Consider the following 13865-nt stretch of genomic DNA (forward strand, 5'->3'; position numbering starts at 1 on the left):
CAACCCCATAAGGTTTGTACACATTTTACCTACATGATGGAAGAGATACTATTGAAGGTCAGTTTATAGACTTGTAAATATCCAAAAACAATATTATAATTGACATAAAACACAAAAGAAAAACGTTTGCAGGTATTGTACAACAAAAGACAAGTGCAATGGTATTAAACCGGCTTTGAACTAGAAGATATTTCAAGCCTTGACAGCACATCTTCTACTCCCAGCAACCAATCAAATTACAACATGTCATTTAGTCCATTGTAGCTTAAGAACGAAAGCAAACTCCTAATTGGCTGCCTTTGTGAAACTCAGCTCTTTTTTATTCAACTCATTGGTGGTCTTTTAGAACGGTATACTTGCAACAATCTGCTGTTAAACTTCACAAACTCAGATGTTTGTCCGTACTCTGACAACCAACTGCCAGTTTTCCCTTTCATCGACTGACACTTTTTGCAATGAATCCTATAAAAATCCAAAACACACCACCAAGTCAAACAAAAGACATGAAACCAACTTGTTATAAGTCAGTCCATTTACATTAGTAGTTGGTAGGCCCTGTAGAAGATGGGTGAGGATTAGGTGTTCTGATAGATGCTTTCTGGCTCATCGGACATTTCTTGGGTGTCCGCCAAACGACGCATAGATTTGGGCCTCACAGTAGAGTAGATAGGATTCTAAAAACAAAACACATAAATAGATAAAATAAAGTCATAATAAAACAACACAACCAACCTTCTGCTGGACTGTCCAAAATGGTAAGGAGGTGGCTGTTTTTCATTTCAATATGTTTATTAGAAGTTTGAGTAAACAAGAAAACGGAGCGGCCCGAGAACGAAGAAGAGACGCCGGACGAGAACACCGGAGCAAGAAGAAGCGGATCGGAGGAAGAAGAAGATGGAGGAAGAAGATGAAGAAACCGAAGGATGAAGAAAAGAAGAAGGAAGAAGACCAGAAGAAAGAAGATGAAAGAAGACTTTAATAAAGGACTTGTCAAAGACCGTCTCCTGTCATTTTTAACACTTTTGTCACGTTTTTGGTGAAATGGTAGGGGTACTTTTGTACCCCCTTACCATTTCACACAGAGGGGGGCCGGGATCTGGGGGTCCCCTTGTTAAAGGGGGCTTCCAGATTCCGATAAGCCCCCCGCCCGCAGACCCCCACAACCACGGGCCAGGGTTGTGGGGATGATGCCCTTGTCCTCGTTAACATGGGGACAAGATGCTTTGGGGGTGACCCCAAAGCATCCTCCCAATGTTGAGGGCATGTGGCCTGGTACGGTTCAGGAGGGGGGGTGCTCTATTGTCCCCCCTCTTTTCCTGCCAGGCTGTGTGCTCAGATAAGGGTCTGGTATGGATTTTGAGGGGGACCCCCACGCCATTTATCTTAAAATCTTAAAATTTTACATTAAAGTCGTGTTGTAAGTTGCGCTGTGATTCACACTCAAGTCGTGTCCAAGTTGCCTCCCAAAGTCGTGCTGGAAGTCGTGTTGCCCCTGTGTGAATGGACTGTTATGATACAAGTTCAATAGACACAGATTGTTTTTTGTTATTGTCAGAGTCACGTCGAATCTCCTATCTGTATCGAACTGTGTCAAAACGAAAATTAAAATAAAGCATTTATTTATGTCGGATCTTTCATTTTTTGGACTCTGTGCTTTCGTTGTCGTTTGTCAAAACGATAACAACAATACCTGAAATTCGGACGAAAATGCATTCGGACAAAAAAACGAATGCACATGTCTAGTAATCTCACCATTTTTTTGCGTAACCAGTGCACTCATTAGGCACAGAGACATTCTGATTAACTCTGTGCCATTTGATTGCTGTGATGGTAAATCACACCAATCACAAATGTAAACAGTACTACTGTTTACATTTGAGAGCCTCTCAAATGATCTGATGATCTTCTGCATTCTTCTTCTCCAGGCATTCTCTAGATAAAATTGCTTCTACTGACCACCAAAGAAAGGGGACACATTGAGCAACAAGGCGGGAGGCTCACTGACCATCACTGAACATCCAGAGGGTATAGGATATATAGACTATAAAGAGGGCACATTGAGCAACAAGAAGGAAGGCCCACTGACCACCACTGAACATCCAGAGGGTACAGGATATATAGACTATAAAGGGGGCACATTGAGCAACAAGAAGGAAGGCCCACTGACCACCACTGAACATCCAGAGGGTACAGGGTATGTAGACTATAAAGGGGGTACATTGAGTAACAAGAAGGAAGGCTCACTGACCATCACTTAACATCCAGAGGGTACAGGGTATATAGGCTATAAAGAGGGCACATTGAGCAACAAGAAGGAAGGCCCACTGACCACCACTGAACATCCAGAGGGTACAGGATATATAGACTATAAAGGGGGCACATTGAGCAACAAGAAGGAAGGCCCACTGACCACCACTGAACATCCAGAGGGTACAGGGTATGTAGACTATAAAGAGGGCACATTGAGCAACAAGAAGGAAGGCCCACTGACCATCACTTAACATCCAGAGGGTACAGGGTATATAGACTATAAAGAGGGCACATTGAGCAACAAGAAGGAAGGCTCACTGACCATCACTGAACATCCAGAGGGTATAGGATATATAGACTATAAAGAGGGCACATTGAGCAACAAGAAGGAAGGCCCACTGACCATCACTTAACATCCAGAGGGTACAGGGTATATAGACTATAAAGAGGGCACATTGAGCAACAAGAGGGAAGGCCCACTGACCACCACTGAACATCCAGAGGGTACAGGGTATGTAGACTATAAAGGGGGTACATTGAGTAACAAGAAGGAAGGCTCACTGACCATCACTTAACATCCAGAGGGTACAGGATATATAGACTATGAAGGGGGCACATTGAGCAACAAGAAGGAAGGCTCACTGACCACCACTGAACATCCAGAGGGTACAGGATATATATATATACTATAAAGGGGGCACATTGAGCAACAAGAAGGGAGGCCCACTGACCATCACTGAACAGCAAGAGGGTACAGATTATGTAGACTATAAAAAGGGCACACTGACCACCAATGTTTTAAAGGAAAACAGAATTGGCCACCAGCATTAACGGAACACTCACCACTTACCATCAACAGTTAAGGGGTCACTCACTACTGAAATTTAAAGGGGCACTCATCACCCACAACCACTACAAGACAACACCTACCTAACTTGTTTAAGGCACTTTGCAATACTCACATTTACTTCTATTGCATCTGTCCTCAGTGGATCACCTATAAGATCAGCAATAACAAGTTATAAGAATTCAATACTTGATGCACGGTGTACAGTAAAGAGCTGTTTTGAATTTTTTGCAACAACAAAGCCCAGTAGTGGAATCCAGTTTTTCCGATTTGACTTGGAGCAAAATATGCCACAAGTGAAACCAGATCTTCTGATCTGCATACATGTTCCGGGTCAGCAATGTAGACCAGAAGATCAGCATTAAAGACAGGAAATCAGCATTTTCAAGAAAAGGGCAGCAATATTATAATGTGTGTTTCTACTGAGAGCTTCCTTTAATAACAATAGGAGTAAAGAGGGTGGTAATAGGTTTAAGGTGGACTGCAGGATGTCCATGCATTTGTTAATCCCTACAAAAAAAGAAGGAGGGCGCACCGACCTTGTGTATTACCAAAGATAACATTTATTTATAAAATATAACAAGAATTATATTCACAAACAAGCTTTAAAACAAGGCTGATCAATACTCCAGCAATTACGAGCAGTATCTCTATACGCCTGCAACCTGGACCAGATATTTTGGGGAACCAGATGGCATCACAAATGGCTTCTGCGTTACGAGGGAGAACCCTCTTCTTGAGAGCCACAGACCTGCGGCATTCCATACACTTTTTTAAAAGGTTGGCTACACCACCTACTCATTTGACCAAGCTCCCGAGTGCAGGAGATTGTATTGTTTTATTTGTTAATCCCTACCAAGGAGACACCCACTCTACAGCTGCAGATATGCAGGGGATAGGATATTTATACATGCAGCTGTGGTGTTGTGAATGCCTCGGCTGCTTAAGATTGGTCAAGTACATTGGCAGCTTCCTGGCGAGATCGCAGATGTGGGATCGGAACACGTCTGAGCTCATCCCTACTAGCAATCCCTCACAAATAAATTAACATGTCTATAGGCATTAGGGATGGGTTCGCAGCAGAACTCCCAAACAGGGGTAATGTTCTAACCCGAACGCCAAACCCCATTGAAGTCTATGGGAGCCGAGCAGGAAAAATGCCCATTTTGAAGGCTTAAATACAAGTAATTGACCATAAAAGTGGTATGGGGGTCCAGGTACTGCCCAGGGAACATGTATCAATATATTTTGATTTTTTTTTAAATTATCGTTTTTTCAGAAGCGGTGATTTTAATTATGCTTAAAGTGCAACAAAAAAAATTGAAAAATGTATTTAAATATAGTGCATGGGGGGTCCCCTTAATGTGCCTGTAAAGTGGCGCATCTGTACCATGCATAGAACATGCTGCATCAAAAATGACATTTCTAAAGAAAGAAAAAGGTCAAATAACATTTAAAATGACTTGCCGGCACCCAGCTATTGAAAAAATAAAGAAGAAAAAAGGCATATAGGCCCTTAGGGTCTGGTATGGATTTTAAGGGGAACCCCACGCCAAAATGTAAAAAAGTAAAACGGCATGCCCCCCCCCCCCCCAAAATCCATTTCAGACCCTTATCCGAGCATGCAGCCTGGCAGGTCAGGAAAGGAAAGGGGACGAGTGAGTGCCCCTCCCCCCTTCTGAACCATACCAGGTCATATGCCCTCAACATGGGGGGGGTGCTTTGGGGCAGGGGAGCTCTGCCCATCCCCACCACAAAGCACCTTGTCCCCATGTTGTTGGGGACAAGGTCCTCTTTCCGACAACCCTGGACTGTGGTTGTTGGGGTCTGCGGGTGGGGAGCTTATCTGAATCTGGAAGCCCGTTTACCAAAGGGTGCCCCCTGATCCCGGTGCCCCCCCCATGTCAATGGGTATCGGATATTTCGTACCCCTACCCATTCACCAAAAAAGTGTCAAAAATGAAAAACCACAATTAATTGTTTTTGACAAGTCCTTTATTAAAAAATAAAAAAATAGTGTCCCTCGATCAATCACAATGCCCGCCGGACCTGAAAAATATTAAAAATAAACTCTTGCCTCCTGGGAGGTGTCCTGAAGGAGCCATCATGTGATGTAGCCGGATGACCACTGCCTATATATGAAATGTCAAAGCGCAGAGCGGGCATATGGCGGGAGGCCTCCCAGGAGGTGGAAACGTTTTTATTTTTTTCTATTTTTCGGGTCCGTCGGGCATTGTGATTGACAATGGATTTACATTGCAGGATACTATTTTTGAATAAAGGACTTGTCAAAAATGGTTTCTTGTGGTTAATACTTTTTGACACTTTTAGGGTGAATAGGTAGGGGTACAATGTACCTGATGCCCATTCACATGAGGGGGAGCAGGATCTGGGGCCCCCTTGTTAAAGGGGGCTTTCAGATTCTGATATGCCCCCTGCCCGTCTCCTTTTCAGTATAGCATTGTTTTCAGTATAGCAAATTTACACCAACACATTGCTTTCAGATGCACTGGAAAATAATTGCTACAGACACCTTTTTCAATTCTGCTCAACTGAGAAACTGTACATGTTAAGGCATCTGTTTTAACTGATTCCCGACTAAAGCTAAAATAGAGAGGAGAGGATTTAGAATCCTTCTCAGGTTTTATTGCTGTCTGTGCCCCCATTAAGGAGACTCACCCTCTCTATTTGTCCTGTTTACCTTTATCATTGAAAGTGAAAGTAAATGAAAATCCCAAATTTTGGGATGTCCCCAGAAAAGTAATCTAGAGGAAATCGTCCAATGGGGACACTAGTTCTGGTGACCTGGGGTTCCCCAAGGAATTCCCTTAATTTGTAGGGATTTTCTCTCACTTCCTGTTTGGTTATGGGACAGGAAGTGAAGGAAAGTCTGTGAAATAGGACACAGATGGTGAAAAAAAATAAAATAAAATCTGACAGGTGATATAACCCATCTTTGCTCTATCCAAAAAATAAATAAAAAAAATGCCTATCATTCTACTCGAATGCCCCGTAAACGCGATTAGACTTTCTGCCAACAAAACCATGGAATTTTGTTCGAAGGGAGTTGGCTCAAACTTGTCGTGCATACACACGGTCACACAAATGTTGGCCAACAATTACGAACTTAGTGACGTACTAGACGTATTACGTGGTTTTTCAGCTCTTTAGTGCCACCCTTTGGGCTACTTCTGCTAATTTAGTGTTAGTAGAAGTTTGGCGAGTGTTGATTCGCGCTTTTCTTTTCGCGTTTTTTTTTCATTTCGTGCTTTTTAGTTCATTTCTGAATGGCCGTTCGTCAACCAGACATGTTGCGGAATCGGAGGAGATAACGTGATATTTATTATTGGCCTTGACATTACTTTGACATTATTTTTTTGTTTGAATAATGATTTTATTTGGTATATTTTCTATGTTTTTGGATGCATAGAATGCACTTTTTGGTTAAATTCTATTGGCAGATAGCATGTCTAATTTAATTTTTTTAATGCACAATAAAAAAATTGTGGAGACTAATACTTGGCTATGTGTTTTACTTCAAATTACAGTTTGGGAGTAGGCAATTACATTTTATAAAATACAATGTAAAATTAACAAGGGACACCAACATAGTTGTATCTTTGTTCTTAAAAACTACAGGATAATGGTGTTGTGGTAACTTGCACAAATAAAAAAATAAATAAAAAAAAGCATAATAATATTATTCTCGATATCACTAGAAAAAAAAAGCCTTTGAAAATTTGTTTACAATAACTCCATCAGTATCACCAGCAAAGCAGCTTCATTATTATCCCATTAAAGAAGAAGAGAAATGTGCGCTGCATTTGGAGATTTCATAATTTGCCACGTCACGAATGTTCATTCTCCATGACAAACGCTAGTTTACAAGACCGACCGCTTCTGCTTCCGAGCATGCGTGTTTGTACTTTGAACTTTTGTCCGACGGACTTGTGTACACACGCTCGGAAAATCCGACGACACGCATTTGTTGGGGGGAAATGTAAAACATCCTAGCCAACATTTGTTAGCGGAAAGTCTGACAACAATTGTCCGATGGAGAGTACACAAGGTTGGATTGTCCGCCAACAACCTCACATCCAACATTTCCCATCGGAAAGTCTAATCGTGTGTACGGGCCTTTAGCATTGAGCCCTGAAAAGAACTTTAATCTACTTTCATCTATTTTTTTTTAAAAAGAAATAGTTCACTGACAACCAGGAACCAATCAACATAATTCCTGATCATGTGACCACCGTGCCAGCTAATGATGGTGATCATATGGTTTGGGTTTGGGTTACATTGATATGCACAGTGATAGCTGAAGCCAGGCGATGTTTCTATGTAAAGGCTGAACAAACCCATTGACAGCTGACTGACTTTCTGCTTCAGTAATGGTACCGGCAACCTCAGGCAGCTTCTCCCCTCCCACAATCACCGATAATAGCAAAATGTAAGGCCGCGTACACACGCGGGGACTGTTCGCTCAACTTTGTCCGTCAAACAGTTTCAGCGGACAGTCCGCTCAAAATTAGCATGGACGGACTTGCCCACACACGACGAACGAACAGTCCGCTGAAACCGTGCGCGATGACGTGAACGGCACGTACGACGGGACGAAAAATACGACGTCCTATACACTGCAATGCAACCTTCGGCGTGTAAATCCTTTCTGAGCATGCGCGGAACTTAGTTTGACGAACAAGCCTACACACGAGGGGACTGTTCGCTGAAACAGAGTTTCAGCGGACAGTTTTTCGGAATTTCCGAAAAACTTTGTTCAGCAGACTGTCCGCTGAAACTGTCCGCTGAAAGCCCACACACGAGCGGACTGTCCGCCGAAACACTGTTCAGCGGACAAAGTTGAGCGAACAGTCCCCGCGTGTGTACGCGGCCTAAAAGGAATCTAATACATTTTTTAATTATTACAAAACCTAAAGAGTTTTAAGATTGTATGTCTACAGTACATTATATCCTGTAAAGTTCACATATACCTGTACTTTAAGATAAGATGATTTATACTGTATTACTGTATTACCTGTCATTGGGTCTTGGTTGTTTACAGAAGAACGACGTTGACGGAACATGTAGAGGAATCCCAGGATAACAAGGATGAGAAGAAGTAGAGTTACCGAGCAAATTATGAGAAGATATGTGTTACTGGTTCCTGTGAAAAGTCAATACTTATCAACGTCATCATGATTGTTACATGCAGTACTTTTGTATTGATTATATACTTCCCCCATCCGTTCTTTATTGAAGTTTTTCTATATACAGTAAGTCCTCTTAAAATTTTTCTCATTAAGGGCTTCCCAGAAACCTAGGGATCACCAAGAGAAGTTCAACCCTGACAACCAGATTTTGTCTCTTTGTCCCATTCTTAAAGAGGAAGTAAACCCTGATGGGTTTACTTCCTCTTTCATTCCCTGCAAAGGCAAAGCATAATGGACTACTATGCATCGCATACTACCCCATTATGTGTCACTTACCTGACACAGGAGCCAGCGAAGTCACCGCTGTCCCCTGTAGTCCGGCGCATCCATCTTCTTGGTGGGTCTCGCAGCTCCGCTGCTGTCATTCAACGAAGCCACGATGACGTCACTCCCGGCGCATGCCCCCATAAACAGCGGTGCCTGTCTTCGGGCAAATATCTCCTAAACCGTATAGGTTTAGGAGATATTTCTTGGACCTACAGGTAAGCCTTAAACTAGACTTACAGTGGTGTGAAAAAGTGTTTGCCCCCTTCCTCATTTCCTGTTCCTTTGCATGTTTGTCACACTTAAGTGTTTCGGAACATCAAACCAATTTAAACAATAGTCAAGGACAACACAAGTAAACACAAAATGCAATTTGTAAATGAAGGTGTTTATTATTAAAGGTGAAAAAAAATCCAAACCATCATGGCCCTGTGTGAAAAAGTGATTGCCCCCCTTGTTAAAACATAATATAACTGTGGTTGTCCACACCTGAGTTCAATTTCTCTAGCCACACCCAGGCCTGATTATTGCCACACCTGTTCACAATCAAGGCATCACTTAAATAGGAGCTGCTTGACACAGTAAGGTCCACCAGAAGATCCTTAAAAGCTACACATCATGCCGAGACCCAAAGAAATTCAGGAACAATTGAGAAAGAAAGTAATTGAGATCTATCAGTCTGGAAAGGATTATAAAGCCATTTCCAAAGCTTTGGGAATCCAGCGAACCACAGTGAGAGCCATTATCCACAAATGGCGAAGACATGGAACAGTGGTGAACCTTCCCAGGAGTGGCCGGCCACCCAAAATTACCCCAAGAGCGCAGCGACGACTCATCCAAGAGGTCACAAAAGACCCCACAACAACGTCCAAGGAACTGCAGGCCTCACTTGCCTCAGTTAAGGTCAGCGTTCATGCCTCCACCATCAGGAAAAGACTGGGCAAAAATGGCCTGCATGGCAGAGTTCCAAGGAGAAAACCACTGCTGAGCAAAAAGAACATCAAAGCTCATCTCAATTTCTCCACAACACATCTTGATGATCCCCAAGACTTTTGGGACAACATTCTGTGGACCGATGAGACAAAAGTGGAACTCTTTGGAAGGTGTGTGTCCAAGTATATCTGGCGTAGAAGGAACACTGCATTTCATAAAAAGAACATTATACCAACAGTAAAATATGGTGGTGGTAGTGTGATGGTCTGGGGCTGTTTTGCTGCTTCAGGACCTGGAAGACTTGCCGTGATAAAAGGAACTATGAATTCTGCTGTCTACCAAGAGATCCTGAAGGAGAATGTCCGACCATCTGTTCGTGTACTCAAGCTGAAACGAACTTGGGTTCTGCAGCAGGACAATGATCCTAAACACACCAGCAAGTCCACCACCGAATGGCTGAAGAAAAACAAAATGAAGACTTTGGAGTGGCCTGAATCCTATTGAGATGTTGTGGTATGACCTTAAAAAGGCCGTTCATGCTCGAAAACCCTCTAATGTAACTGAATTAGGACAATTCTGCAAAGATGAGTGGGCCAAAATTCCTCCAGGAAGCTGTAAAAGCCTCATTGCACGTTATCGCAAACGCTTGGTTGCAGTTGTTGCTGCTAAGGGTGGCCCAACCAGTTATTAGGTTTAGGGGGCAATCACTTTTTCACACAGGGCCATGATGGTTTGGATTTTTTTTCACCTTTAATAATAAACACCTTCATTTACAAATTGCATTTTGTGTTTACTTGTGTTGTCCTTGACTATTGTTTAAATTGGTTTGATGTCCTGAAACACTTAAGTGTGACAAACATGCAAAGGAACAGGAAATGAGGAAGGGGGCAAACACTTTTTCACACCACTGTACCTGTAGGTCAAAGTGGTTTGTAAGGGTTTACAACCACTTTAAGACACAATCCTGGGTTTGGCACACTTTATGCGAGTTGGTAGTGTAGGGACAATTTCCTATCTAGCAGGGACAGTACTATAAAAAAGGTATAAAAGGTATAAAAAAAATGGTTCCTGAGGAGAAGGGACAGGGCAGGCACTACGAACTTCTCTCTCTAGGAAGCCTCACCTTTGGGTGTGGACTGGCCAGACTCGGCAAGGATCCGAACAATATTTTTGGGACCCATCTAAATGCCTGATTGGCAGCTGGCTCAGCTTCTGAATGAGCCACTGAGAGCCTGGCACTCCAGTAAGCACTGGAGGGCTAGAGCAGAGAGTTGGTGACTGATTGGCACCATCTGTCTGCTCACTGAAAACTGAGAACTGAGCAAAGAGTGGTCTTTGATCACTCTTGGTCTTAGAGGTGGCGGGGGACAGATTCTACATACACCTAGGTAAGTATATATTTTTTTTGTTCAGATCCCAAACTTCTGTTTTAAAGACTCTATAGAGAAAATACTGTATTAATGAAATTCACCCAATAACAACTTAAAGTACATAAACCATAGACATCAGGTTCACAGTTTTTCTCTTAAAAGCTCATCTTTCAGCTGTCAGCTTGTAAAAACTTTTGGGTCAACCTACAAACAAGCAATTTACAGTAGTGGTGGTCCTCTTCATGTAGATGTTGACACGCACACTACTTCGTTCAGTGACATACCACTAGAGCTCACGAGAAACCTCCATAAACCTGTAAGCCCTTGTACACATGGTCGGAGAATCCGTCGGAATGTGTCCTATCGGACCGTGTTGTCGGATAATCTGACTGTGTGTGGTATGCATCGGACTGATTCCGTCGGAATATCCGTCGGACCCAATTTTCCAACTTGTTGGAAATATTTTCCGACCAACTGGTTCGATCGGGCATACTCCGATCATGTGTAGAGAATTTTGATCGGACCAAGTGCCACGCATGCTCAGATCAAATTCCTACATCAAAGCTATTGGCTACTAGCCTGAACGTAGTCCCATCGTAATGAAATTACGTCATCACGTTCTGAATGATCGGATTTTTCGACAATTTAGTCCGACCGTGTGTATGCAACAGTTTCGGACAAAATCCGACGGACAGAATCCGACGGATTTGGTTGTCGAAATGTCCGACTGTGTGTACAAGGGCTAAGAGGAGCCCCAAGGTTTCAACTGTGTAGGGACCTCCACAGGGTTTAATCCGGCTCTAATCTTGGTAGAAAATGTGTGAATTTTTGGTGAAATTTGCGTAAAAACATTGATATATAGACCCCCTTGCAATTTATCCTGACATAAAGAAAAAAACTACCTTCTTTGCTTTAAAATCTCTGCTTATGCTTTACTGACATTAGATATGTTCGGAAATGGCTATGCTCACCTTGAATGACCACACTTACTACCGCACTTCTTTTCTTCATCCCATTGTATAGAGTTCTTGCTTCACAGGAATAATTTCCAGAATCCTCCAGTTGAGCCAATGGGATTATGTATTGATGTGATGAATTCAATTTCTGTACCTTCTTTTCATTCTGGTAGAACGCGAACTGCAGTTCGATGTCGTTTCGTAATGTGTTATGTAATGTTATACTCGTGTTACATGTTAGAATAACTCTGTTGCCTTCTCTAGGGAAATCTGTGTTCGCTACAATTTCAGGGTGAGAGAAGAGCTCTGCGTAGACATTAATATAATTGTAAGTAAAATCAGAACACAATGGTAAATAAGTTAAATTTTGCAGAGGGGTAGTCTAGATCTTAATCTTCTCCCTCCTGTTATATCGTGTCCTTCTCACCTTGTATTTGGACATTTATCTTGTTACTCTTCTTAGTTAAACCATTGGTTGACCTTCTGACCTCACAGATAAAATACCCAGAATCCTCCAGTTTAGCAAACAGGATTCCATATTTATTGGAAGAACCAAATTCCTGAATGTTCCATCCATTTCTTTGGAAAGCAAACTCTACTTCTGTGGCTGATATGAATGGAGAAGGTTTGGTAAAACATGTCAGTGTAATATTGTCTCTTTCTGCTATTGGGTTTGCGGACACGTTGATTTCCGGGTCAGTGAAGGACTCTGAAAGAGAGCAATAGAAATACAGTAAAACCTTGCAAGTAGTGTAGTGCCTTATAGTTTTAATGCAAGTAATAATTGGTTGGTATCCTCATCCTCATTACTCAATACAGAAACAACGGGAACAGGTTTAACATGGACTACTCCAAAAATAGATAACCATGTACCGTCAGTGGAATCGAGGACTATCTTGATACCCAGAAATTTAAACAATGTATAAAAATTACAAAAAAAAAATCTTTATTTATTTGGAAAAATTTGTTATATTAAAAACAGTTGTTGAAAATCAACCATGTTACAGATTTATGCTTTATAACAAAAGACAAGTTAACAACGAAGTGATATCCGGCCTCCTATAGAGGGGAAGCTGGGAGTACAACAGCTTATGTCCAAATTGATGAAATTTCTCTACTAGTTTCGCAACAAATCGCAACAATTTTTCCAAATAAATAAAGATTTTTTTTTGTTGTAATTTTGATATATTGTTTAAATTTCTGGGTATCAAGATAGTCCTCGATTCCACTCTCTCTCTATATATATAGAGAGAGAGAGAGATAGATAGATAGATAGATAGATAGATAGATAGATAGATAGATAGATAGATAGATAGATAGATAGATCTATATATATCTATATATATAGATATATATAGATAGATCTATATCTATATATATATAGATACACACACACACACACACACACACATACACTTAAATAATGTAATGTAATTTTTTTTATGTTTTAATACATTTCCCATCTCCCTGCTGACACACAGAGCGATAATGCTAATGCGTATGCCAGGGACGTTTTAAGAAACCAGTGGACTTAAATGCAAGAGCATAATTTGGGCCCCAATGAAAGTGAAGCACTAGCAGCGCGCTGTGGCAAAAATTGGGTGATATATTGTGTAAATCTTTGTAATTAGGTCAGGTTACTGTAGGCCAGGCTAGAGGGCTCTACAGGTCATGCCTCTGGCCTCTGGTACCCCTCCCCCCCGTTCTAAAAAAAATGGGGACGTTTCTGGAAGCTAGTGGGTGGGGGCTAGGAGGTGCTAATTTGAATATTCATGGTAATCTGGCCAATTTTCAGGCAGGAGGGCATCAGCCCTTAAATAATGTAAAGCCTTGCTAGCAGGGGAGTCGGGTGGAAGATGGAGTGAGGAAGCTGTATCGTGTAGCCAGAGAGGGCCCCCCCTCCCCCTCGGGGCTGAGGGGGCTCTGCCTCTACGCTGAGAGCTGAAAGGAAGAAAGAAGTAAGCCATTTAAGGTGGTGATAAATCAGCAAAGTCATAGAAAGGCACAACCTTCAGCACTTAGAGTGTATCTAAAG

The 13865-nt window shown here is 42.0% G+C and overlaps 1 protein-coding gene across 1 annotated transcript in view; it reads right to left on the reverse strand.

Annotated features, from left to right (window-relative positions):
- Positions 1 to 575: 575 nt before the first annotated feature.
- The window catches only part of LOC143958850 (Fc receptor-like protein 5), a 32323-nt gene continuing 19033 nt past the window's right edge, over positions 576 to 13865 (reverse strand). Inside the window, exons 7-11 of the mRNA XM_077467832.1 lie at positions 12258 to 12539; positions 11846 to 12136; positions 8133 to 8261; positions 3213 to 3247; positions 576 to 674 (exon numbers count right to left, since the gene is read on the reverse strand). Coding sequence (XP_077323958.1) covers positions 576 to 674; positions 3213 to 3247; positions 8133 to 8261; positions 11846 to 12136; positions 12258 to 12539 — 836 coding nt within the window. The remainder of the gene's footprint in view (positions 675 to 3212; positions 3248 to 8132; positions 8262 to 11845; positions 12137 to 12257; positions 12540 to 13865) is intronic.

This window comes from Lithobates pipiens, unplaced genomic scaffold (assembly GCF_037356315.1).
Source record: "Lithobates pipiens isolate NorthernLeopardFrog02 unplaced genomic scaffold, aLitPip1_a1.2 Scaffold_62, whole genome shotgun sequence".
In the NCBI taxonomy this organism is placed as follows: Eukaryota; Metazoa; Chordata; class Amphibia; order Anura; family Ranidae; genus Lithobates; species Lithobates pipiens.